Here is a 20048-nt window from a genome sequence, read left to right as displayed (position 1 = left end):
TGTTTAAAACATCGTTATAATATATTCAAAAATTAATAGAAATCGATTTGTGGCAATTAAAGGTATAAAACTTAGTCCAATAAAAAGTGATTGTATTAAAGGTAATCTAAGTTTATAAATAAGTTAAAAGTGAATGATATTGAAAGAAAGAACTATAGATTACGTAAAAATAAAAACTAAACCTAGCATTTAGTAAAGATAAGTGTCGTGAATTTGTGTTATTATAAAAATGTGGCATGAGCATAACAAATTCAATAATATTATGAAAACTCACCAGCTAATATCCATGATGTCCTTAGGCCTTCAGACGTGGGATTTGAAATTGCTATAGTTATGGGTGGTTATAAAAGTTAAGGCTTCAAATTTGCTTTGCTCGTGCACCAAGGTAACATATAAATTTAATAATTGTCTTGTACGTAATAATGGGGGAAATAATCTAAATGTATATACTATAAATAATTCTTGTTTTATCTCCAATTGAAAAAAAAAATGAGAATCCCCAGAATTCTTTAATTGACACAATTCGGTAATAGGGAAATGCTGTGTCCATTGGGATCCAATAAAACTATGGACGGGAAGACTCTAGCATTTGATGTATTGATTTGACAAGTCAGGGTTTTAGGTCAATTTTGGGCTCTTTGAGTTCTAATCAAACCATCGATTAGAAGACTCCGGTCTTGATATTAGTAGAATCAAAAATCTCAATATCCGCCTTTAAAAGGCATCAATTGGTCTTTGGGACCGATTATATAATAATTAGGGGATTGATGTCTAAGGAAATTTGGGACCAATGCAGATAATTTGAGATTGGAGTTTTCCTCTTCTTTTGTTCGTGGACAGTGCCGATTCACAGAGGAATCGGCGATCTGCGATAAAATAACGGGGATGCAATTTAGAGGAAAGAACTTCAATATTTAAAGATTAAATGCTTACCCAAACAACAGGAAAATAAAAATTAGTTGAAAAATTAATTTCGTCGTCCGAAATTTTAAAATTAGTTGATGTGGTATGTGATCCTTTTATATCCTTAAAAATTATTCAATTAAATCTTCGAATATTTTTTTTCTTCGTATAAAATATTTTTTTGACACGTCTAACACCAATCGTCTTTCAAATTGAAATAAAAATGAAAAATTTCTGTATAGACATAGCGACAGCTTTTTCAATTTTTAAAGCACCTTATGTTTTAAGAAATGAAACAAAAATTTAATAAAATTTTTATTATTTCCCAACAAGTGTGTAAAATACTAGGAACTGTAAATAAAAGAGGTCACAAGATCGACATAAAATGTCACGACGATCGAGAATATATATACTTTATGGGGTCTCAGACGAATATTTCGAGTAGTTACAAACAGAATGACGAAATTAGTATACCCCCCATATATGGTGGAGGGTATAAAAACACATAGACACATAGAACTACGAGATCACTTATGTAAAATCGGTAGGTAAGTGATAGCATGTGTAAGGCAAGTGGGGAAGATGATGAGACTTTGGAACATTTCCGATGTCACTTTTTTTAATACATAAATGTAAACGTTTCCAAAAACTCTTCTTATCATCATATTAAGTTTGCCATGGTGTACTTAAGTTTCAAAATTCAGAGCTCTATCTCAATTTACAAAGAAAGTACCAAATAATACCCATTGCAGCACTAAAAGTGTCATTTCTCCCACTTCCGGTACTATTTTGGAAGATTTTTTTCACTAAATCTTATTTTTTCAAGAGCTTTTTAATTTGAGCCCAAAATCATTCTCGTAGCCATCTCGTTGAGAGATCTACGAAATACATTCTTCAGGGATTTTACTTCTTAGCCATTCCAACACTTCTTCAATTGCAAGGATCTCCGCTTGATACACACTGCAGTGGTCGGGTAACCTTGTCGATATCAACAGTCCAAGTTCTTCAGAGTACATTTCAAAACCACCTAGTCGTCTGGTTTGGAACCATACGTATAGAAGTCAACAAAACTTCTATTACCAGGTATAATGTCGTTCCAATGGGTTTAATCATGAAAAGAGGTTCAATACTATTTATCAAACAACGGCTTTGTCAATGTGTATATAACACTGCTTGGGCTACGAATATTGTATCAACGCTAACACGGAATACCCAATCAATATCAAGAAATACCATTGTGTATTACTTGAAACCGAGAAAACCCTCTATGTAGGCTATTGGGACATGAAGGGCTGTTTCAATGGACTTGCCCGTGCTATATGCATGCTGTTGCCGAGATGGGCGATCTCCAGGAATTTTTACCCTAAGATATGCTTTTATCAACCTCTCTATAGTCTTCAGCATAGGACGAAAATCTTTCTCCTTGGTGTGGTAAGGTTTTCGTGCCTTTGGAATGAAAATGACGTTAGTGTCCCTCCATCCCACAGGTATAAACGATATGCTGATACAAACAGAGTATATTCGTTTGCAATCCAACCGGTGATTAATCATTATACATTCTCTGACTTTCCCATACATCCTGTGACTTCTGAATATCCCACTGTAATAGGTCTCGAGGATAGGATATTCCTTAGTCTAGAGGCCTCAGATGTATACTCCACGGAGCTGCAGAATTCCGCCCAGGATTTGTTCTGAGCCTTTCTCAGCTCGCCCTTTTATTTTTTTACCTCAGCCTTATAGACGTCCCAATCGTGTGGTGCCCATGTGGCTTTCGCCCTATTGAAGAGTTTTCTGCAGCCCTTCCTTAGACCAACCAATTCTGGTTTCCACCACGGCGTTCACTCTTTGCCCCTTGGCTTGCCACTAGGACATTCTGACACAAGCTAGTCATTCAGGGCCTTCGTGAACCGCTTGACAATTATGTTTATGTCCTCCACAGTTTGCACTTCCTTTCCCAGACGCATATCCTCCCGCTTATATCTACCGAGAGAAAGATAACATTTAGTACCTCCTGCCTGTTACTGGTATTTCTTTTATTACAAATCGCCAGATTGCAATTTATAATTCTATAAGCTCCTCATCCCTTTCGTGATATGCGAACTTCCAAATATCTGGTGATGTGCATTGGCATCACTTCCTACGATGGGACTCTTTATCTCTGCAGAAGCGGCTTCAACAAGCAACTTATGGTTTGAAGCCAACCAATAAAGAGACTTATTAAGTTCAAGGCTGGTTACTACAGAGTCTCCAGTGCTTGGCGACAAAAAAAAAAACATTTAGACTACTCTTTGCAAGGATACAGGGTCTGTGTCTCCCACTTTCCGTACCAATGAGTAGTTTAATCCAGGAATTTTTAGTCCACCATCCATTCCTCCGCACATCCATGGTTCCTGGCTAAAAATCACGTCAAATCCTTCTGCCATCAAAATTACCTTTAGTGCCGCCGAAGCGGCCTAACAATGGTGAATATTTATCTGCAAGAGCCGGACCATAGTCAGGGTTCAAAATTTCCACCACTTTTGCGTAAGCCTCGTCTTATGAGTCCGCCAAAAGTTCATCCTAACAAGATTCGTTCGATCTTGTCATAATAAGTTTTCCGACACATCCATGTGCAGTTGAGAAAGCGGTGGAATCACTCTTCCTCAGGACACTGGACTCTTGCGGTGTGGACTATTCCTTCTTAGATGCTTCACTGCTGCTATCAAAATACCTTTTAAAATCCGACCTTCCCCGCTGGAGCACACTTCGAGCCCAGTCTAACTTGATGACCCACCCACACTAGGCTTGTTGGGTTCCGTTTCGATGCCTTCCCCTCTTAATTCGATCGTGGCATGGTGGTTTTCAGTTTCCTGCAATCCGGCAGACCTTAGCGATATGGTCGACAGTGTCTCAGGCAAGTGTTCAGCAATATCTGCTGAGTCGCCTCCTGATTACCCAACCCCAACGCTCTTAAAGATCTTCAGTTTCAACTTGTTGAATCTGTAGTATACAATCCTTCAGACTTGTTGAGGTCTGCGAGACAGCCGGAGTTTAGTACGAATACTGCATGTCCCCTGTCGCCATCAGCCTCATTTAATCTACCAAATTTCCAGTCGGTGGTTGAAAGATTGGGATTGCAGTCACTTTTTCTCCCAAGTATGGATTTAGAATCTGATTGAATCCTTGGTGTTGAAGCGACATTGTACATGAACGGCAGCAATATGCCAACAGCGCCAGCTTGGAATTCAGCCGTGCCAAATTATATGTCCATGGTGCGATTTTGTCAACAGTGCGATTTTGTCAGTGATCATCAGCATGATAAACACTTCTTCGCGTCCGTTCGTCTAGCATTACAATAAAAGTTTAATAAAACAAAAATAAAGTTGTTTGTGATTTTTTTTATTGTTGTTTAATGTTCCCCCTCAATTTAGTGAACTTATACACTTAATATCGAAACGTTTACGTGTACGTAGAGGAATATCTTTTTTCTTGGCTAAATCCAGTGCTGCGCATGGCCAGATCTCGCTAATCTTTCTTATGGCTCAACGAAACTTCACCATTGAGCGTTGATCCCCGAAGGTAATAAGTTTGTATCACCCCCGATATCAGCCCCCATCGTCGAAAACTGGAGGAGGCTCAGGCATTTGCGCAAGAACATCGAAGTATACAGATGACAGTCCATCGACTTTCCCACTCAAATTATTCCTAGATATGCAGCCCTGTTCTTCACCCTTGTCGACAAAGGTGTCCCTGGCGACATTACTAAGATTCTTGGACCCATATTACTATTGTTCGCCATAGATCGCTTGGACGTGGGATGGCCTCCAGGTGATAGCAGCCTCTTGGTTGACTGCGGTGCCGTTTTCGAATCTTTACATGTTGACTTTTGGGGTGCATCGAATCTCCGAACCCAATTAAGGGAGCCTCTCTTCTTATCGTTGAGAGTTTAAGGATCATTCTTAGCAAGCCTTTCAAGAGCGAATTGGTGTACCGAAGAAGGCCGATGGGCTAGACAAATTTTAGACATGCGAAGATAGAATAGGTTCGGCCTTGTCCTAAGACTCGAACTGGGTGTCTTCGTCAAAAGCTCCTGCTGATCAGCCACCTGTCGTCTAGTGAAGCCTGGAGCAGTCACTCCATCAGTCGAGGTCTCGGTAGAAGTCAAGATGCTACGGACTGATACCACCTACACAGCTGTGGCGTTTTTGGTGTCCGTTCTAAGCCTACTCCCGGTGTCTAGATATACCGCTCTACTGAAAAAAGACGCAGATCATCAACCATGTAATGGACAACACTTTCGTAGCTATCCTTGAGTGACTTCAAAGTGTTTTCGAAAAAATATCTACATATTGCAAACTTATGGTTTTTGTTCCATAAATTGTTTATTTATCGGCCGACTTTTATGAAATTTGTTTTTTTTTTTTTTAATAAAAGAGTGTTTTCGATATGATTCACCTGGTCTAAATTTAAAATTTAATTAAATCATTTTTCAAGTTTTTTGCCTGTTAGGGCAGGAGATGCAAATGGAAAAAGAAAGCCAAAGATACCAGCACACACTAACCACTATGGGACGCGTTTCGTCTTTGGTTAGAAGACTTTTTAACCATATTAGGTGTGATGGCTTCAAGGGTCGTACGTTGGTATGTTGTATTTAATCGTATTTAATTGCGAAAACGCATCTATGATGCAATAATTACCACATTTACCAAGCTTGACAACCCTGCTTATTAGCTGTACTTTTTCCAATGCATTTATTTTTGTGTAATGACAGACATTCTGTCTGTGGTAAATTAAACTTCCGTACCACACACGATTTTGATCAACGGCAACCGCTCACGCTGTTGCTCCGTGTGCGCAGGTTCGAATCCTGGCCGGGCTCTGCCGAATTTTCTTTTTTAATGTTTTCAAGTTTTTTGCATGTTAGGGCGAGATCATTAAATTTTAAAATTTTTGTTTGTTTCTCTTTCGAGACGAGCTCAATGATCGGAGATGCAAATGGAAAAGGAAAGCCAAAGATAGCAGCACACACCAACCACTATGGGACTTTTTCAACCATATTAGGTGTGATGGCTTCAAGGGTCGTGCGTTGATATCTATGATACAATTACCACATTTATCAAGCTCGACAACCCTGCTTATTAGCTGTACTTTTTTCAATGCATTTATTTTTGTATAATGGCAGACATTCTGTCTGTGGTAAATTACACTTCTTCCGCACCACACACGATTTTGATTATCTGTTGGAAGTAGTATTGATGGCTTCGAACGCTAAGACAACGGCAACCGCTCACGCTGTTGCTCCGTGTGCTAAAGTTCGAATCCTGGCCGGGCTCTACTAATTTTTTTTTTTCATTTTCAAGTTTTTTGTCTGTTATGGCGAGATCATTAAATTTAATGCATTTATTTTTGTGTAATGGCAGACATTCTGTCTGTGGTAAATTACACATCTTCCGTACCACACACGATTTTGATCATCTGTTGGAAGGTAAAAAAAAAAATTATTTAATTTTAAAAATTTAATATTTATAATTTGTTTTTGTTATATGCTGTAAAAAATTGCAAGTTACAGAGAAGGTTTTTATGGTAAAATAGAAAGATGAAATTCTATTAAAAAAAAGAGACGAGTTAAGACCAAAATTTGCCTCCTGAGAAATTTTCACAGAAATTTTGTACTTGGAGAAAATTTCATTAACATTTCGTCTTAAGAAAAAAATTTGTTTAAAAAAATTTTTTTTTGACGACGTTCTTGGTGAAATTTTGCATTTGGAGAAAATATTATTGAAATTTTGTTTTCAGAACAAATGTCCTTGAAACTTAGTCAAAAATGTCATTTAAATTTTGTTAATAAAAACAGTTATATTGAAATTTTGTCTTTGAGAAAAATAATTTCTTTGGGAAAAATAATTTGCTTACCGCAAAAAAAGTTTGTTTGTCTCAATTTCTCACTTGAAGTGTCCCACCCCAAAATATGACCACGATGCAATTTCAATCAAGTTTAACTTGTTTGAACTGTTGAGTGGAGCGGTTGATGATCTGCGCCTATTTCCAGGGGAGCGGCAGATCTAGAGTCCGGAAGTAGGCTTAAAATGGACTCCAACGACTCAATAAGTGCGGTGGTGGTATCAGGCCGTAGCATGTTGTATGCCACTGAAATTTCGACTAGTGGAGCGGTAGCTCCAGGCTCTACTAGCCGACAGACGACTGGTCAGCGGGGGCTTTTGGCTAATTCACCTGGTTCGAGCCTTAAGGACAAGGCCGAACCTATTCTATCTTCGCATGCCTATAATTTGCCTAGGCCATTGGCCTTCGTCGCAAACCAACACGCCCTTTAAGAGGTTGGAATAATAAAAGGCGCATCGCTCTCAGATTTATTGAGAGGCTTGGTGCGAATGATTCTAGGGCTTTCACTAATAGGGGGAGACTCCCCCTATTTGGGCAAGCACAGGCTACCCCAAAGACTACACGTCTAGACTCGGAAACTGCACCGCAGTCAGCCAAAAGGTTGCGGTCACCTAGAGGGCATCCCATGCCTAAAAGAACTACGACGAACAATAGTAAGATGGGTCCAAGAAGCTTTGCTAATGTCGCTAGGGACAGTTTGGTGATGGTAGTTGTCGACAAGTGCGAAGAACAGGGCTGTACACCTAGGATGGTGTAGTCAATGGATTGTCATCAATATACTCCTAAGTTTTCGTGGAATTTTCTGAGTCTCCTCCAGTTTGTGACGATGCAGGCTGGTATCGGGGCCGATGCGGACTAGTTGATTTCGGGGATCAATGCTCAATTGAAATGTATCGTTGATCCCTTAAAAAAATTTGGTGAGATCTGGCCAGTTGCAGCACTAGATTTAGTCAAGAAGATATTCCTTCCCGACCAATGGCGCATGCTCGGATTCCAAGTATTCCCTCAGATCCGAATTCATACTTGCAAGACTAAGGGAATGCGATCCCAATCTTTCAACCATCGCCTGGAAGATTGGATGAGGCTGATGGTGACCGTAGACATGCAGTATTCGTATTACACTCCAGCTGTCTCGATGACCTCAATAAGTCTAAAGAAGTTGTAGGCTGTCATGGAATATACATTGGGAGCATTTCTGGACAATAAAGGTGCTTTCAATAATGTAAAGCCTACGTCAATCATGAAGGAGTTGGAGTTTCTAGGCATCGACTATACCGTAAGAAAGTTTAATAATAACTTGCTAAAAGATGCATTACGGCAGTCTTGGGTTCTGTGGATCTAAAAAGATGGGTCAGCAGAGGAACACCTCAACGAGGTGTAATGTCTTCTCTACTATGGAATATAGCCATTAACAATATACGAGGTGTACTGTCTTCGAGGTGTACTGTCTTCTCTACTTTGGAATATAGCCATTAACAATATATTTGGTTGCCCAAAAAGTAATTGCGGATTTTTAAAAGAAAGTAAATGCATTTTTAATAAAACTTAGAATGAACTTTAATCAAATATACTTTTTATACACTTTTTTTCTAAAGCAAGCTAAAAGTAACAGCTGATAACTGACAGAAGAAAGATTGCAATTACAGAGTCACAAGCTGTGAAAAAATTTGTCAACGCCGACTATATGAAAAATCCGCAATTATTTTTTGGGCAACCCAATATTATTGTTTCTGGAAGAAAAAGGTGTGAAAGAGTCGCGTATGTTGATGTCGTGGCAGTTGCGGTTAGGGGAAAGTTTCCCAGCACTATAAGAGATATACTACAGGAAGCTCTACGTGCACCAGCAAAGTGGGATACCGAAAGTGGTCTAAGTATAAATTCGTGCCAGACAGAAGTAGTTCTTTTCAACAGGAGATACTAGTTGCCTCCAGTGGCACTTGTCTCCTTGGGATGAGAAACTGTTCCAGAAAGCCCAAAATACTTGGCTGTTTTGCCGCACAGGAAGTTAAACCTCAAATCCAACATTTTGGAAAGGGCAAGAAAGGCAACTATTGCCCTATACACCTGCAAGAAAGCCATTGGCAAAATGGCAAAAGTTGGGGGCTTAGACCGAGTGTCATGCATTGGGTATATAATATAGTTGTCAAACATATAATGCTGTATGGTGTTGTGGTCTGGTGGACAGCGCTTCAAAAGTTCACCTACTGCTCCATACTCAAACGAATCCAAAGATTGGCTTGTTTGTGCATCACAGCCGCACTGAGGACGACACCATCTGATTCACTGGATTTAATGCTACATCTAATGCCCCTGGACATTGTAGTTAGACAACTTGCAACGACCACTACCGTTATCAAGATCAAGATGTTCCAGGCAGTGTGGATTACACCTGAGCCCCTTTTTGATAAAACGTACTGTACCACTATTCCTGATAGAACCGATTGGAACTGAGATATCCCCGGTAATAGAACTTACACAGTCTTCTATACGGATGGTTCCAAGCTAGACGACCAGGTGGGCTTTGGGGTGTACTCTTAAGATGTAAAACTGGTCATATCGAAAAGGTTACCCGACCACTGCAGTGCGTATCAAGAGGAAATCCTTGCATTATATGGCTAATATATAATGTCATAACGACGATTGGCATAAATATCTTCTCAGACACCCAGGCAGCCATTAAATTCTTTGAGAACGTATTTCTGTACACAAAATGCGCCCTCGACTGTCGCAGATCTCTTAACGAGATGGCTGAATAGTTAAAAATTCACCTGCTCTGGGTCCCGGACCACACAGATATCACAGGGAATTGTAAAGCGGACGAGCTGGCTAAACTAAGAACTAACTTACATATTCCAGGGAAACTAGAATGTGTGGGTATGGCTCTAGCGACATGTAAGCTATGTTTTCAGAACCAGGCCCGAAGTACAACGAATAAAAGACGGTCACAAAGAGGGGCTGTAAGTAGTCCAAAGCTATGTGGCCTAATCTAGACTTGAAGAGATCTACTGCTTCGCTAGAACAAACGTCTCGTCATTGTGTCCGTCATGACAGGTCACTGTCTAATCGGAAAACATGCTGACAGACTGAAGGTTGTCAGTAACGAGTTTTACAGAAGCTGTGAGGACAACGAAGAAGAAGAGACTATAGAACACCTTCTGTGTGTGTGTCCCGCTCTGGCAGTCAGAAGGAGTTCCACTTTAGCGGATGTGAACATTCGCATGTTATTGGTCTTTTTAAATCGATCTGTATGGTTCAATGGTAGGAACTAGGAGGCAAGTTCCTTCTTCTGTCCTGGTGGTATAACAATGGACGAAAACGTCTAAGTGAGTCTGGTGGCAGACTGCCACTTATACCTAACCTATCCTAAAACTAAATGAGTTGACTGAAAAAAATTGCTAAAAAAACTTCGTCATTCATTGAGATACACATTTTTTAATTTTTAATATGAAATAATGAATAGGAAAACCATAATATTAAATAAATACATACCTGTGCTTGTGTAAATAAAACCCTTCTTTTCCTTCTTTGCGTTAAAGGAAATTGTAAGGATTTCGTTTCACTAACTGTACATGTGGCAAGCGATCCCATATTTCCCATATGTCCCATGGTACCGGTTGCAGTACTACCCATTAATCTGGAAACTGAAAACAAGGTATACAAGTTTATTGATTATAGTTTTAGTTAGATTTATTAAACAAAGTTTAGATTCTGTCGTAAATTTTAGGGTGTAAAAATTTATAATGTGGTCCATTTTATTTGAAATATTGATTATAATAACAAAATAAATTCATATATTATCAAACTATTGTTCATTGTTTGTCAATACTAACTACTTCGAAACAAACGGTAGTTAGACGGAAGAGGCAAGGTCTGAGGTAGTGAGTTTGCCAACACACCCTATCTTCAGTTTTCCAAATACATATTTAGTTTATCTAACAATATAGTCATATATAGAATCAATTACATTCTGTACAGGTCGTGCACCCGATTTCCACGGCTCATAAAACAAATCACTCTTAAGATCTCACCAGGCACAAGGCATTACCTTGGCCTATGGATACTCGGCTTGACGTTGATATGGCTGGTAAGCTAGTTGTAGTAACTGTAGTGAAGTGAAAAATCCCGCTTAAGTGATACTTGATGGTAAGAACACGTGTGTACGATTTATCTTTTATTTCAAAATTCAAGTCCAATGATTAACCGAATAAGGCCGAAAAAGGTTGACGGTTAATCAAAATTTGGTATCCAAATTTCGGATAGGGTACCTAGGGGGGCCGCCCCACCCTAAAACCTACCAAACATATATTAAGACCAATCACGACAATATGGGACTCAAATGCGAGTAGAATACGAATCTAATATCCAAATGTGGGACCACGTTTCTGGGGGTCCACTCCTTCCCCAAAACACCCCCAAACAGGACTTATTGTATTTACTGACCATAGGAATATGTGGCTTAAATAAGTGTAGAATACGAATCTGATATCAAAATATGGGACCAAGTGTTTGGGAGGCCGTCTATCCCCAAAAATATCCCCCAATGGGGACAAATTTACGACCATAGCAATATAGGGCTCAAATGAAAGGTCTTTGGGAGTAAAGCACGAATGTGATATCAATATTCGGGAAAAGTGCCTATGGGGCCACCCCACCCCCACAACACCACCCAAATAGGAAGTTTTTGCTGACTATTGCAATATTAGGCTCAAATAAGAGGGTCTTAAGAGTTTTAGAGTAGAACACGAATCCGATAAATATTTTCAAAGCCAACTCACTGAGTGGCCGCCCATCCCCCAAAACACCCCCCTAGTCGGTCATGTTTGCCGATTATGGAAATATGGGGCTCAAATTGAAGGTATTTGGGAGTAGACCACGTATCCGACATCAACATTGGGGACCAACTGTTTAGGGAACGTCCCATCACCTTAACAACCCCCTAAAAGGACGTATTTGCTCACCAAGAGAATTAGTTTTTTCTTGTTTTTAGGGCCAATACCCCAAACCGGACATATTTGCTGAATTTAGCAATAAGCAGTTTAAATGTGATTAGAAAACGAATTTGATATCCAATTTTGAGGCCAACGGCGATATGGGGTTCAAATAAATGATATATAGTTATATGGGAATAGAGCACGTTGCTGATATATTTTCCGGGTTTAGTGTTTGGGAGACCACCCCAATCCCCAAAACACCCCTAAATCGGGTATATTTAACGACCATGTTAATATGGAGCTTAAATGAAAGGTATTGGGGGGTAGAGCAAGAATTCACACCCACTTTCGGGACCAATTTTCTGGGGGTCTACCCCTTTCCCAAAATACCCCACAAACAGCAATTTTTTACTGACCATCGCAATATGGGGCGCAAATAAAGGTATTTGGGAGTGGAATACGAATCTCATATCCAAATGTAGGACCATGTATTCTCGGCATCACCCATTCCCTAAAGCATCTTCCAAAGGGTAAAAATTTTTCGACCATGCCAATATGTGCCTCAAATGAAAGGTATTTGAGTTGATAAAACGAGTTTGATAACCTATTTTGGGGCCATGTGTTTGGGGGACGCCTCATCGTGTAAACTCCCCTAAACCAATGGCAATATGGGGTTTAAATAAATTGTATTTGAAAGAAGAGCACGATGCTGATATTTTTCAGGGCCAGGTGCCTGGAAAACCACCTCGCCCCCGAAAACACCCCTAAATCAGACATGATGAGAATATCGGGCTGAAATAAGGTATTTTAAGATTGGAATACACCTTCCATCCAAACTTGAATTCGTTGACCAACAAAGATCATATTCGATTCAGATAAAAGCCCCTGGAATGGTTAATCTGTTAGTCAAGCGATATACTATTTTCGTAGCATGGTAATTCACTAAAAGATCTTTAATTGTCGAAAATAAATATTCCAAAGAAAACTTTGTTCCATATAAAATAAAAGATGGCGCAGCGGAGCGGGCCCGGGTCATCTAGTCTTACATATAAAAAATTTAAGTCATAAACTTATTCTGTTTAAATATTTAAAATTGGCTATTAAATTCTTTATTTGTTGCATAATATATAAGAAGAGAAGAAGAAAATTAAAAAAAAACCTCTTGGTATGATAAAACTTAATCTTAAATTAATGTAGGATGGCGCAATCCGCATCGTTTGGGTGCCAGGCCATAACGGTAAAAGGGGGAATGGAAGAGTACACTATTTGGCAGTGAAAGCCAGAGAACTGACGCCAATAAACTTGGTTAACCCGAAGCCTTTCCGGTCGCCGCAGTCCGATTTACGGGCGTGGGTGACGAACGCGCATGTAACACCGTGGAACAGCGAAACGGTCGGTAGGACGCCGAAAATCCTATGGGGTGATCCGGATCGCGAGAAGACGAGACTATTACTGAAAGGAAGCACGCTTTTGGTATTATAATGGAACACATAGGACTACGAGTTTACTTATGCAAAATCGGTGCGGCAAGAGTTAGCATGTGTAGGGCATGTGGGGAAGATGATGAGACGATGGGGCATTGCAAAAGACACAGGTACTTAAGAGGGGACACAATACCAGACATGAAACAACTTAGTGGAGTGGTATGGAAAACTATTATGGATTTTGTAGGTAGCATGGAATTCCTAACTCAAATTTTCTTTTTCATGGAAAACAGATAAGGATTTTGTAAGTAGCACGGACTTAGACCTCCATTTCAGAGGTTACTTTTTAGTTTTTAGAGAGCACAACAAGCAGATTACTGGCGTAGTTCTATGTCCATAGTGGCATGGGCGGATTAATATCTGCACCCTCTTTTCAACCTAACCTAAATTAATATAAATTCTGCACACCTATTTCCCAATGTTGCAAATCTCTCCGGTCATCTAGGGTTTTACTTGGGCTAATTTCCATTCTCGAAGAGGAGAACTATGTTGTTGTTGCATCAGTGTTTTTTTTTTTTTGGTTATTTATATACAAAAAGTAATGTTTGCTTATAACTACAATAAATAATAGTTAACAAGATTGGTATTACATATTCAATGTCCCTTATTTATATTTTGTATTAAATTTTTATTTAAAAACTATTTAAGTTACATTTAAAGTAATTCATATTTTTATTTTGTTGTATGCAATAAGAAAGTATGAAAAACATTACAATTAGATGTTATAAGGTATAAGCTAAAGCTAAGTAGGAGGGAAATGTTTTTGTTTATACAACCACCAAAATTTGTTGGGCTTGGGTTTATGTGCAGAACAAGCTACTCTATTAAACAAACTTGTCTCACATCTGATATCCATATTTCATTTGTACAATTGATGGCCTTTATATTGGCCCGGCTATAGTTATGATAAAATATTGGAATATTGACCGTAGAATATACCTATCTTACCCAGATGCAGGAAAGCCTCTGGAGGAACAAAACCTTTTTGGTATTGATTGAATTAAATAATCTTTATTTGTGTAGAAAGGATCCATAATTAAGTTATTTTCATAACATTGTGTAAACCTTGCAATCTTATTCCTATTCCTAATTAGTGATTGAAACATAATAACTTTTCGTCTACTTTCAAGTAATTTCGAAAAAATTTTTGCCTTAAGAAGAGTTGATTGTTGAAATACAGAAACTTTTCTAAGCGAAAACCTAAACACTTCACTGTCTCCTTAATCGGCATAGAAGAATTATCCGCATTGGATTTAATTCCAAAACGTGTCTAAATTGTCCTCATATTATAATTACATTTATTTATCTGTGGTCTATATAATATAGTTTCGCATTTATTTCATATCATGTTCCAATCAATCGTATGGTTTTCGACCTGGTCGAATAACTTCTGCAGTTCATCATTAATATTCTCAACGGTGTTATCATAATTGTAACTGACAATATTGTCTGCATATGAAATGCTGCTCTCAATTTCTTTTTTTGATGATGTCGAACAAAAATATATTAAAATAAAAAAGAAGAGTTCTGCGCTCCTTGCTCCATTAATCATTTTGAAAGTCCTTTTCCCACACAGATTTTTATTATAAATATTAAAAGTTTTCTCACTAATCATATTATAAATTAGTATTATTAGATAAAAAGGAAAATCATGAATCATCAATTTAGAAAAAAGACCGCAAGCACCTGTATAAGATTGCCTATTTCAATTTGTATTTGATACAAGTAAGTGTATCGCATTGACTGTTGATTGTTTAAATCGAAATCCAAATTGCCTGTCGCTTGATATATATTTTTACCTACAGACTTTTTTTAAGTTGTTGATTATACATTTAGAGTTATTTGGCATATTGTGCAAAATTATTTAACTGTCCTCTGGGATCTCCAAATTTTGCATATTAAGAGGTTGGAATCTCCTAAATCTTTTATCCACCTCTTGGAACATGTGGCTGGTATTCCTTGTATTGATGCTAGATAAACACTCCTGCATTTGTGAAATCCAGGTCCAGTGCCTGCATTTGTGAAACCCCAACATGCAGGGGTTGTCCCCAATATATGCAGTGCATTGCGTTGGAAAGGATAGTTAAGGATCGGAGAGGGGAAAGAGGGAGTAGCGTTTATTGACATTTGCTTTGAATTTCTGGATGTCGTAAGTAGCGGGAAAGACATCCGCCGAAAGCCGATTCCACATACGAACCGTCCTTGCGAAAAAAGAATTCTCTAGGTAGTGCATGGTCCGATCAGCTGGCCAATCGATTACAAACCGGTGCGCGCTCCTAGAAAAACTTGTATTTCTGACAATGTTCTTCGGAAATCAGTCTTCTGACGGTGGAAGAATCGATAGAACAGCGCCACACAACCCACATTTTGTCGATGTTCTCCATTCAACACCAACACCCGCCTCTGGACACGGTCAAGCAGCTCTAAGGATGATTTTGGAGCACCGTCCCATATATCCGAGTTATATTCCATCTTCGGTCTGATGTTAGTAGTGTGGATATAAGAAGATCAGATGGAGTGAAATATATCTTACACCACTTAAGAAAGCCCAAGCACTCGAATGCTTCAATCGACACTTCGAATAAATGTTTTGACCAACGGACATTGAATCTTCATGCCCAGAACACCAAGAGCCTCTGACTGCTTGATATCTACACGGTCGATAGCTATTGACGATTGTAAAGTGTCAGTAAATCGTTTGTGGGACAACAAACAGCACTGCGTTTTGCGTGCATTAAAATCTACTCTGTTCATTCGACCTCACTCTGGGCACCATCGCAAAATGGGGCTCAAATAAAGGTATTTGGGAGTAGAATACGAATTTGATATCTAAATTTAGGACTATGTATTTAGGGCATCACCCCTTTCCCAAAACACCCCGCAAAGGGTAAAAATTTTTCGACCATGCAAAAATGTGGTATTTAAGATTAGAAAACAAATTTGATAACCTATTTTGGGCCATGTGTTTGGGGACGCCTCATCGTGTAAACTCCCCTAAACCAATGGCAATAAAAGGTTTAAATAAATGGTTTTTGAAAGAAGAGCACGATGCTGATTTTTTTGCCTGGGGGACCACAAACAGCCCTAAATTAGATATCATGAGAGTAGCGGGCTGAAATAAAGTATTTTAAGAATGGAGTACACCTTACATCCAAACTTAAATTCGTAGACCAATAAAGATCATATGGGATTCGGACAAAGGCACTTATATTGTTAAACAATTAGTCAAGCGATATACTATATTCGTAGCATGGTATTTCACTAAAAGCACTTTAATTGTCGAAAATAAATATTCAAAGGAAACTTTTGTTCCACATAAAGTAAAATAAGGCGCAGCGGACCGGGCCCGGGTCAGCTAGTCCTTTATATAAAAATCAAATTGTGTTTGTTTGTGTGTTCCTAATAGACTCAAAAACGGCTGAACTAATTTCCATGAAATTTTCACTGATGGTGCATAATGATCCCGTGGTGAAAATAGGGTACTACATTTACCACAATTAATTCGCATCATTACCTTGTTGCAGCAAAGGTTCGCACCCGTTTGAACATGGCGAGGAAAGTACGATCTGACACTGCACGGAAGCTGGACATTGAAAAGCTGCAAACACAACAAATTGCAGCAGCATACTCCACTCGACTGACCCAACTGCTTCATGAAAGCACTCCTTGTTCCGATGATATAATGGCGCAGTGGCAAAATATTGCCCACTCCATGGAAAATGCCGCTAAATCCGTACTTGGGTACCGGAAGCCTCCTCCAAAACACCCATGGTACGACCAAGAGTGTCGAGATGATACTGAAGCCAAGAATGCGGCATATAGAGCAACCCTGCAATCAATAGCAACGCGCCAGATGAAGGAGAGGTATCGGGAGAAAAGGAGAGAGGAGAAACGTCTATTCCGCAGAAAGAAAAAGGAAATGGAAAGACGTGAGTGTGAGCGAATTGAGGTGTACAGGAGTCAGAATGAAGTCCGGAAATTCTGGCAAAGAATTAAACACCAATGGCTTTGGTGCAGGCACATCCTCCTGCAGAGACAAAGAAGGAAATCTGGTAACTGACACAGACAACATGCTGAGGATATGGAAAGAACATTTTACCCAACTGCTAGTATCCGATGTTGGCGGCGAAGAGGATACCGCAGAACCAATCCCTGATGATGGTATAGAATGTTTACCTCCTAGTCAGAATGAGGTCCAAGTAACAGTAACCCAACTAAAGAACAACAAGGCAGCAGGAGCCGACGGGTTACCCACTGAACTATTTAAGACCGGAGGTGACACGCTGATAAGACGTATGCATCAGCTTATCTGCGCAATCTGGCTAGAAGAACGCATACCCGATGATTGGAACCTCAGCATACTCTGTCCCGTACACAAGAAAGGAGACAAGACGGAATGTGCCAACTACAGAGGAATAAGTCTCCTCCCCATCGCATACAAGATACTCTCGACCGTACTGTGTGAAAGATTAAAACCTAAAGTCAATGAGATAATTGGGCCCTATCAATGCGGCTTTAGACCCTAGACCAGATATTCATACTGCGCCAAATCCTGGAAAAGACCCGAGAAGGACAAATTAACACCTACCATCTCTTTTTTGACTACAAAGCCGCCTTCGATACTCCTGTACGTTCAAAGGTATTTCAAGCCATGTCTGAGTTTGGCATCCCTGCAAAATGACACTTGCTGATACGCATTCCTCAGTAAGAATAGGAAAGAATCTCTCCGAACCATTTAATACCAAACGAGGTTTCAGGTTTAATATCGTGTGATCTCTTTAATATCCTGCTGGAGAAGATTATACGAGATGCAGATGTGAATAGATATGGCACACTAATCACAAGAGAACACATGCTACTCGCCTTTGCCGAAGACATCGATATCATAGGTCGGTCACTGGAAGTAGTAACTGCAGCCTTTAAAAGAATCGAAAGAGAGTCAGTGAAAATGGGTCTGGCAGTAAATGGAGATAAGACGTAATGGATGGTTTCAACTCCCAAAAAGCAGATAAAGAAAATGGAGAAAGTTGGGAACCACAATTTTGAGACAGTCAGTAACTTTATCTACCTCGGGATCGCCGTAACCGAAACGAATGACACCAGTTTTGAGATAAAGCGAAGAATAATACTGGCAAACAGATGCTACTTTGGACTAAGTAAGCAGTTTAGAAACAAGGCCACCTATCGACAGATGAAGACTACACTTTACAAGACACTGATACTATCTGTGCTGTTATATGGTTCTGAAGCATGGGTACTTGTGAAAGCAGATGAGGCAGTGCTTGGAGTATTTGAGAGAAAGATTCTTCGTAAAATATATGGACCAGTTTGCGTTAACGGAGAATATAGGCGACGTATGAACCACGAGCTGTATGAGCTATATGTCGACGATAGCATAGTTACACGCATCAAAATACAACGGCTGCGTTGGCTAGGTCATGTTGTCAGAATGGATGAAGAAGCTCCAGCAAAGAAGTCTTTTGAAGGTAAACACGGTGGTATACGCAAACCGGGAAGACCAAAAGCCCGATGGAAAGATCAAGTTGTGGGAGACACCTCGAAACTTGGTGTCAGAGATTTTAGAATGAGCGCAGAAGATCGAGGCGCTTGGAACGCCATTCTACGTTCGGCTAGTGGAAGAAATATGCAGTCATAGCCAATTAAAGTAAGTAAGTAAGTAGCCACGTTGTTTTAAGACTGCACTTAGTCCATTTGGCATGGAGTTTGCCAACTTCTCTGTTTCCTCAGATGTTATTTTCGCCCATTCTGCCTGCATGAGACTTCGTAACATCTCCTTGCTGGTTATAACGTGCTGTCGAATTTTTTTCTCCAATAGATCCCAAAGATGCTCAATGGGGTTGAGATCTGGTGATTGGGATGGTGTTTTAAGCTGCTTTGGAGTGTTATATAGAAGCCAAAGCCTAACAGCTTCCGATGTATGCTTTGGGTCGTTATCTTGTTTGAACCAAAATGTCGTTGCTAACCCTAGTTTAGCAGCACATGCTTCCAAATTTTTTTTTCAAAATATTGAGATAACCCCATTTGCCCATTTTGGACTCAGTAAATTCTATTTGGCCCGCTTCACTAGCAGCCATACACCTCCAAAACTCCACCACCACCGTGCTTCACCGTTCCAACTAAATTTTGTTTTTCCAGCTAAGTCCCGAACTTGCGCCACGCTATTTGCCGACTTTTAATGCCAAAAATACAGAATTTGCTCTCGTCGGAGAAAATAATTTGTTTCCAGAATTCAGGAGGCTTATTGATGAAAGTATTAGCGAATTCAATCCGCTTTTGTCTATTTATGACTGAAATATACGGCTTTCTTCGAGCAACTCTTCCATGAAATCCAGCTCTACGTAATATTTTTCTGGCAGTTTCGGCACAGATGCTTTTTTTAAACATTGTTTTAATATTTTCAACAATTTTGTTTAATGTTATACGAGGTCACTTTGGGCTCTTCTGTAACGGATAATTTTTTTGGACGCCCAGGCCGAGGCTTTGAATTTATAATGCCGGTTTCTTTGTGATTATTAATTACGCGCTGGACAGAAGAATACGTTCTAAAGCTTTGTCCTCCTTTCCACAATTTAATAATTATTTTTCTTTCAAATATGTATATTTCCTTTCCTTTAGTTTCCATGTTTCCAAATTTATTAATTTAAAAAAAAACACGTGTAACTATCACTTGTTATGATAATGAACTGAAACTGATCAAAAATAAGAACAAGCATAATAAAAAGTAACGGTAATTTCGAAGTAAACAAAGTGAACGCAGACTTTTTGGCTGTCATAATTTCTTCTATGAGACAAAAGTACCGTTAGAACAAAAAAGCAAAAGCAAACTTGT

At 39.3% G+C, this 20048-nt stretch overlaps 1 protein-coding gene across 6 annotated transcripts in view; it reads right to left on the bottom strand.

The window, feature by feature from the left end:
* LOC106090106 (thyroid transcription factor 1) overlaps positions 1 to 20048 on the bottom strand; it is a 382007-nt gene that overhangs the window by 168191 nt on the left and 193768 nt on the right. For all 6 annotated transcript variants that reach the window (XM_059362491.1, XM_059362492.1, XM_059362494.1 and 3 more), the window contains one exon: positions 10273 to 10424. In XM_059362491.1, coding sequence (XP_059218474.1) covers positions 10273 to 10424 — 152 coding nt within the window. The remainder of the gene's footprint in view (positions 1 to 10272; positions 10425 to 20048) is intronic.

Source organism: Stomoxys calcitrans, chromosome 2 (genome assembly GCF_963082655.1).
Source record: "Stomoxys calcitrans chromosome 2, idStoCalc2.1, whole genome shotgun sequence".
In the NCBI taxonomy this organism is placed as follows: domain Eukaryota; kingdom Metazoa; phylum Arthropoda; class Insecta; order Diptera; family Muscidae; genus Stomoxys; species Stomoxys calcitrans.
The sequence above is the reverse complement of the archived record's forward strand: the minus strand, read 5'-3'. Positions and strand labels throughout refer to the sequence as shown.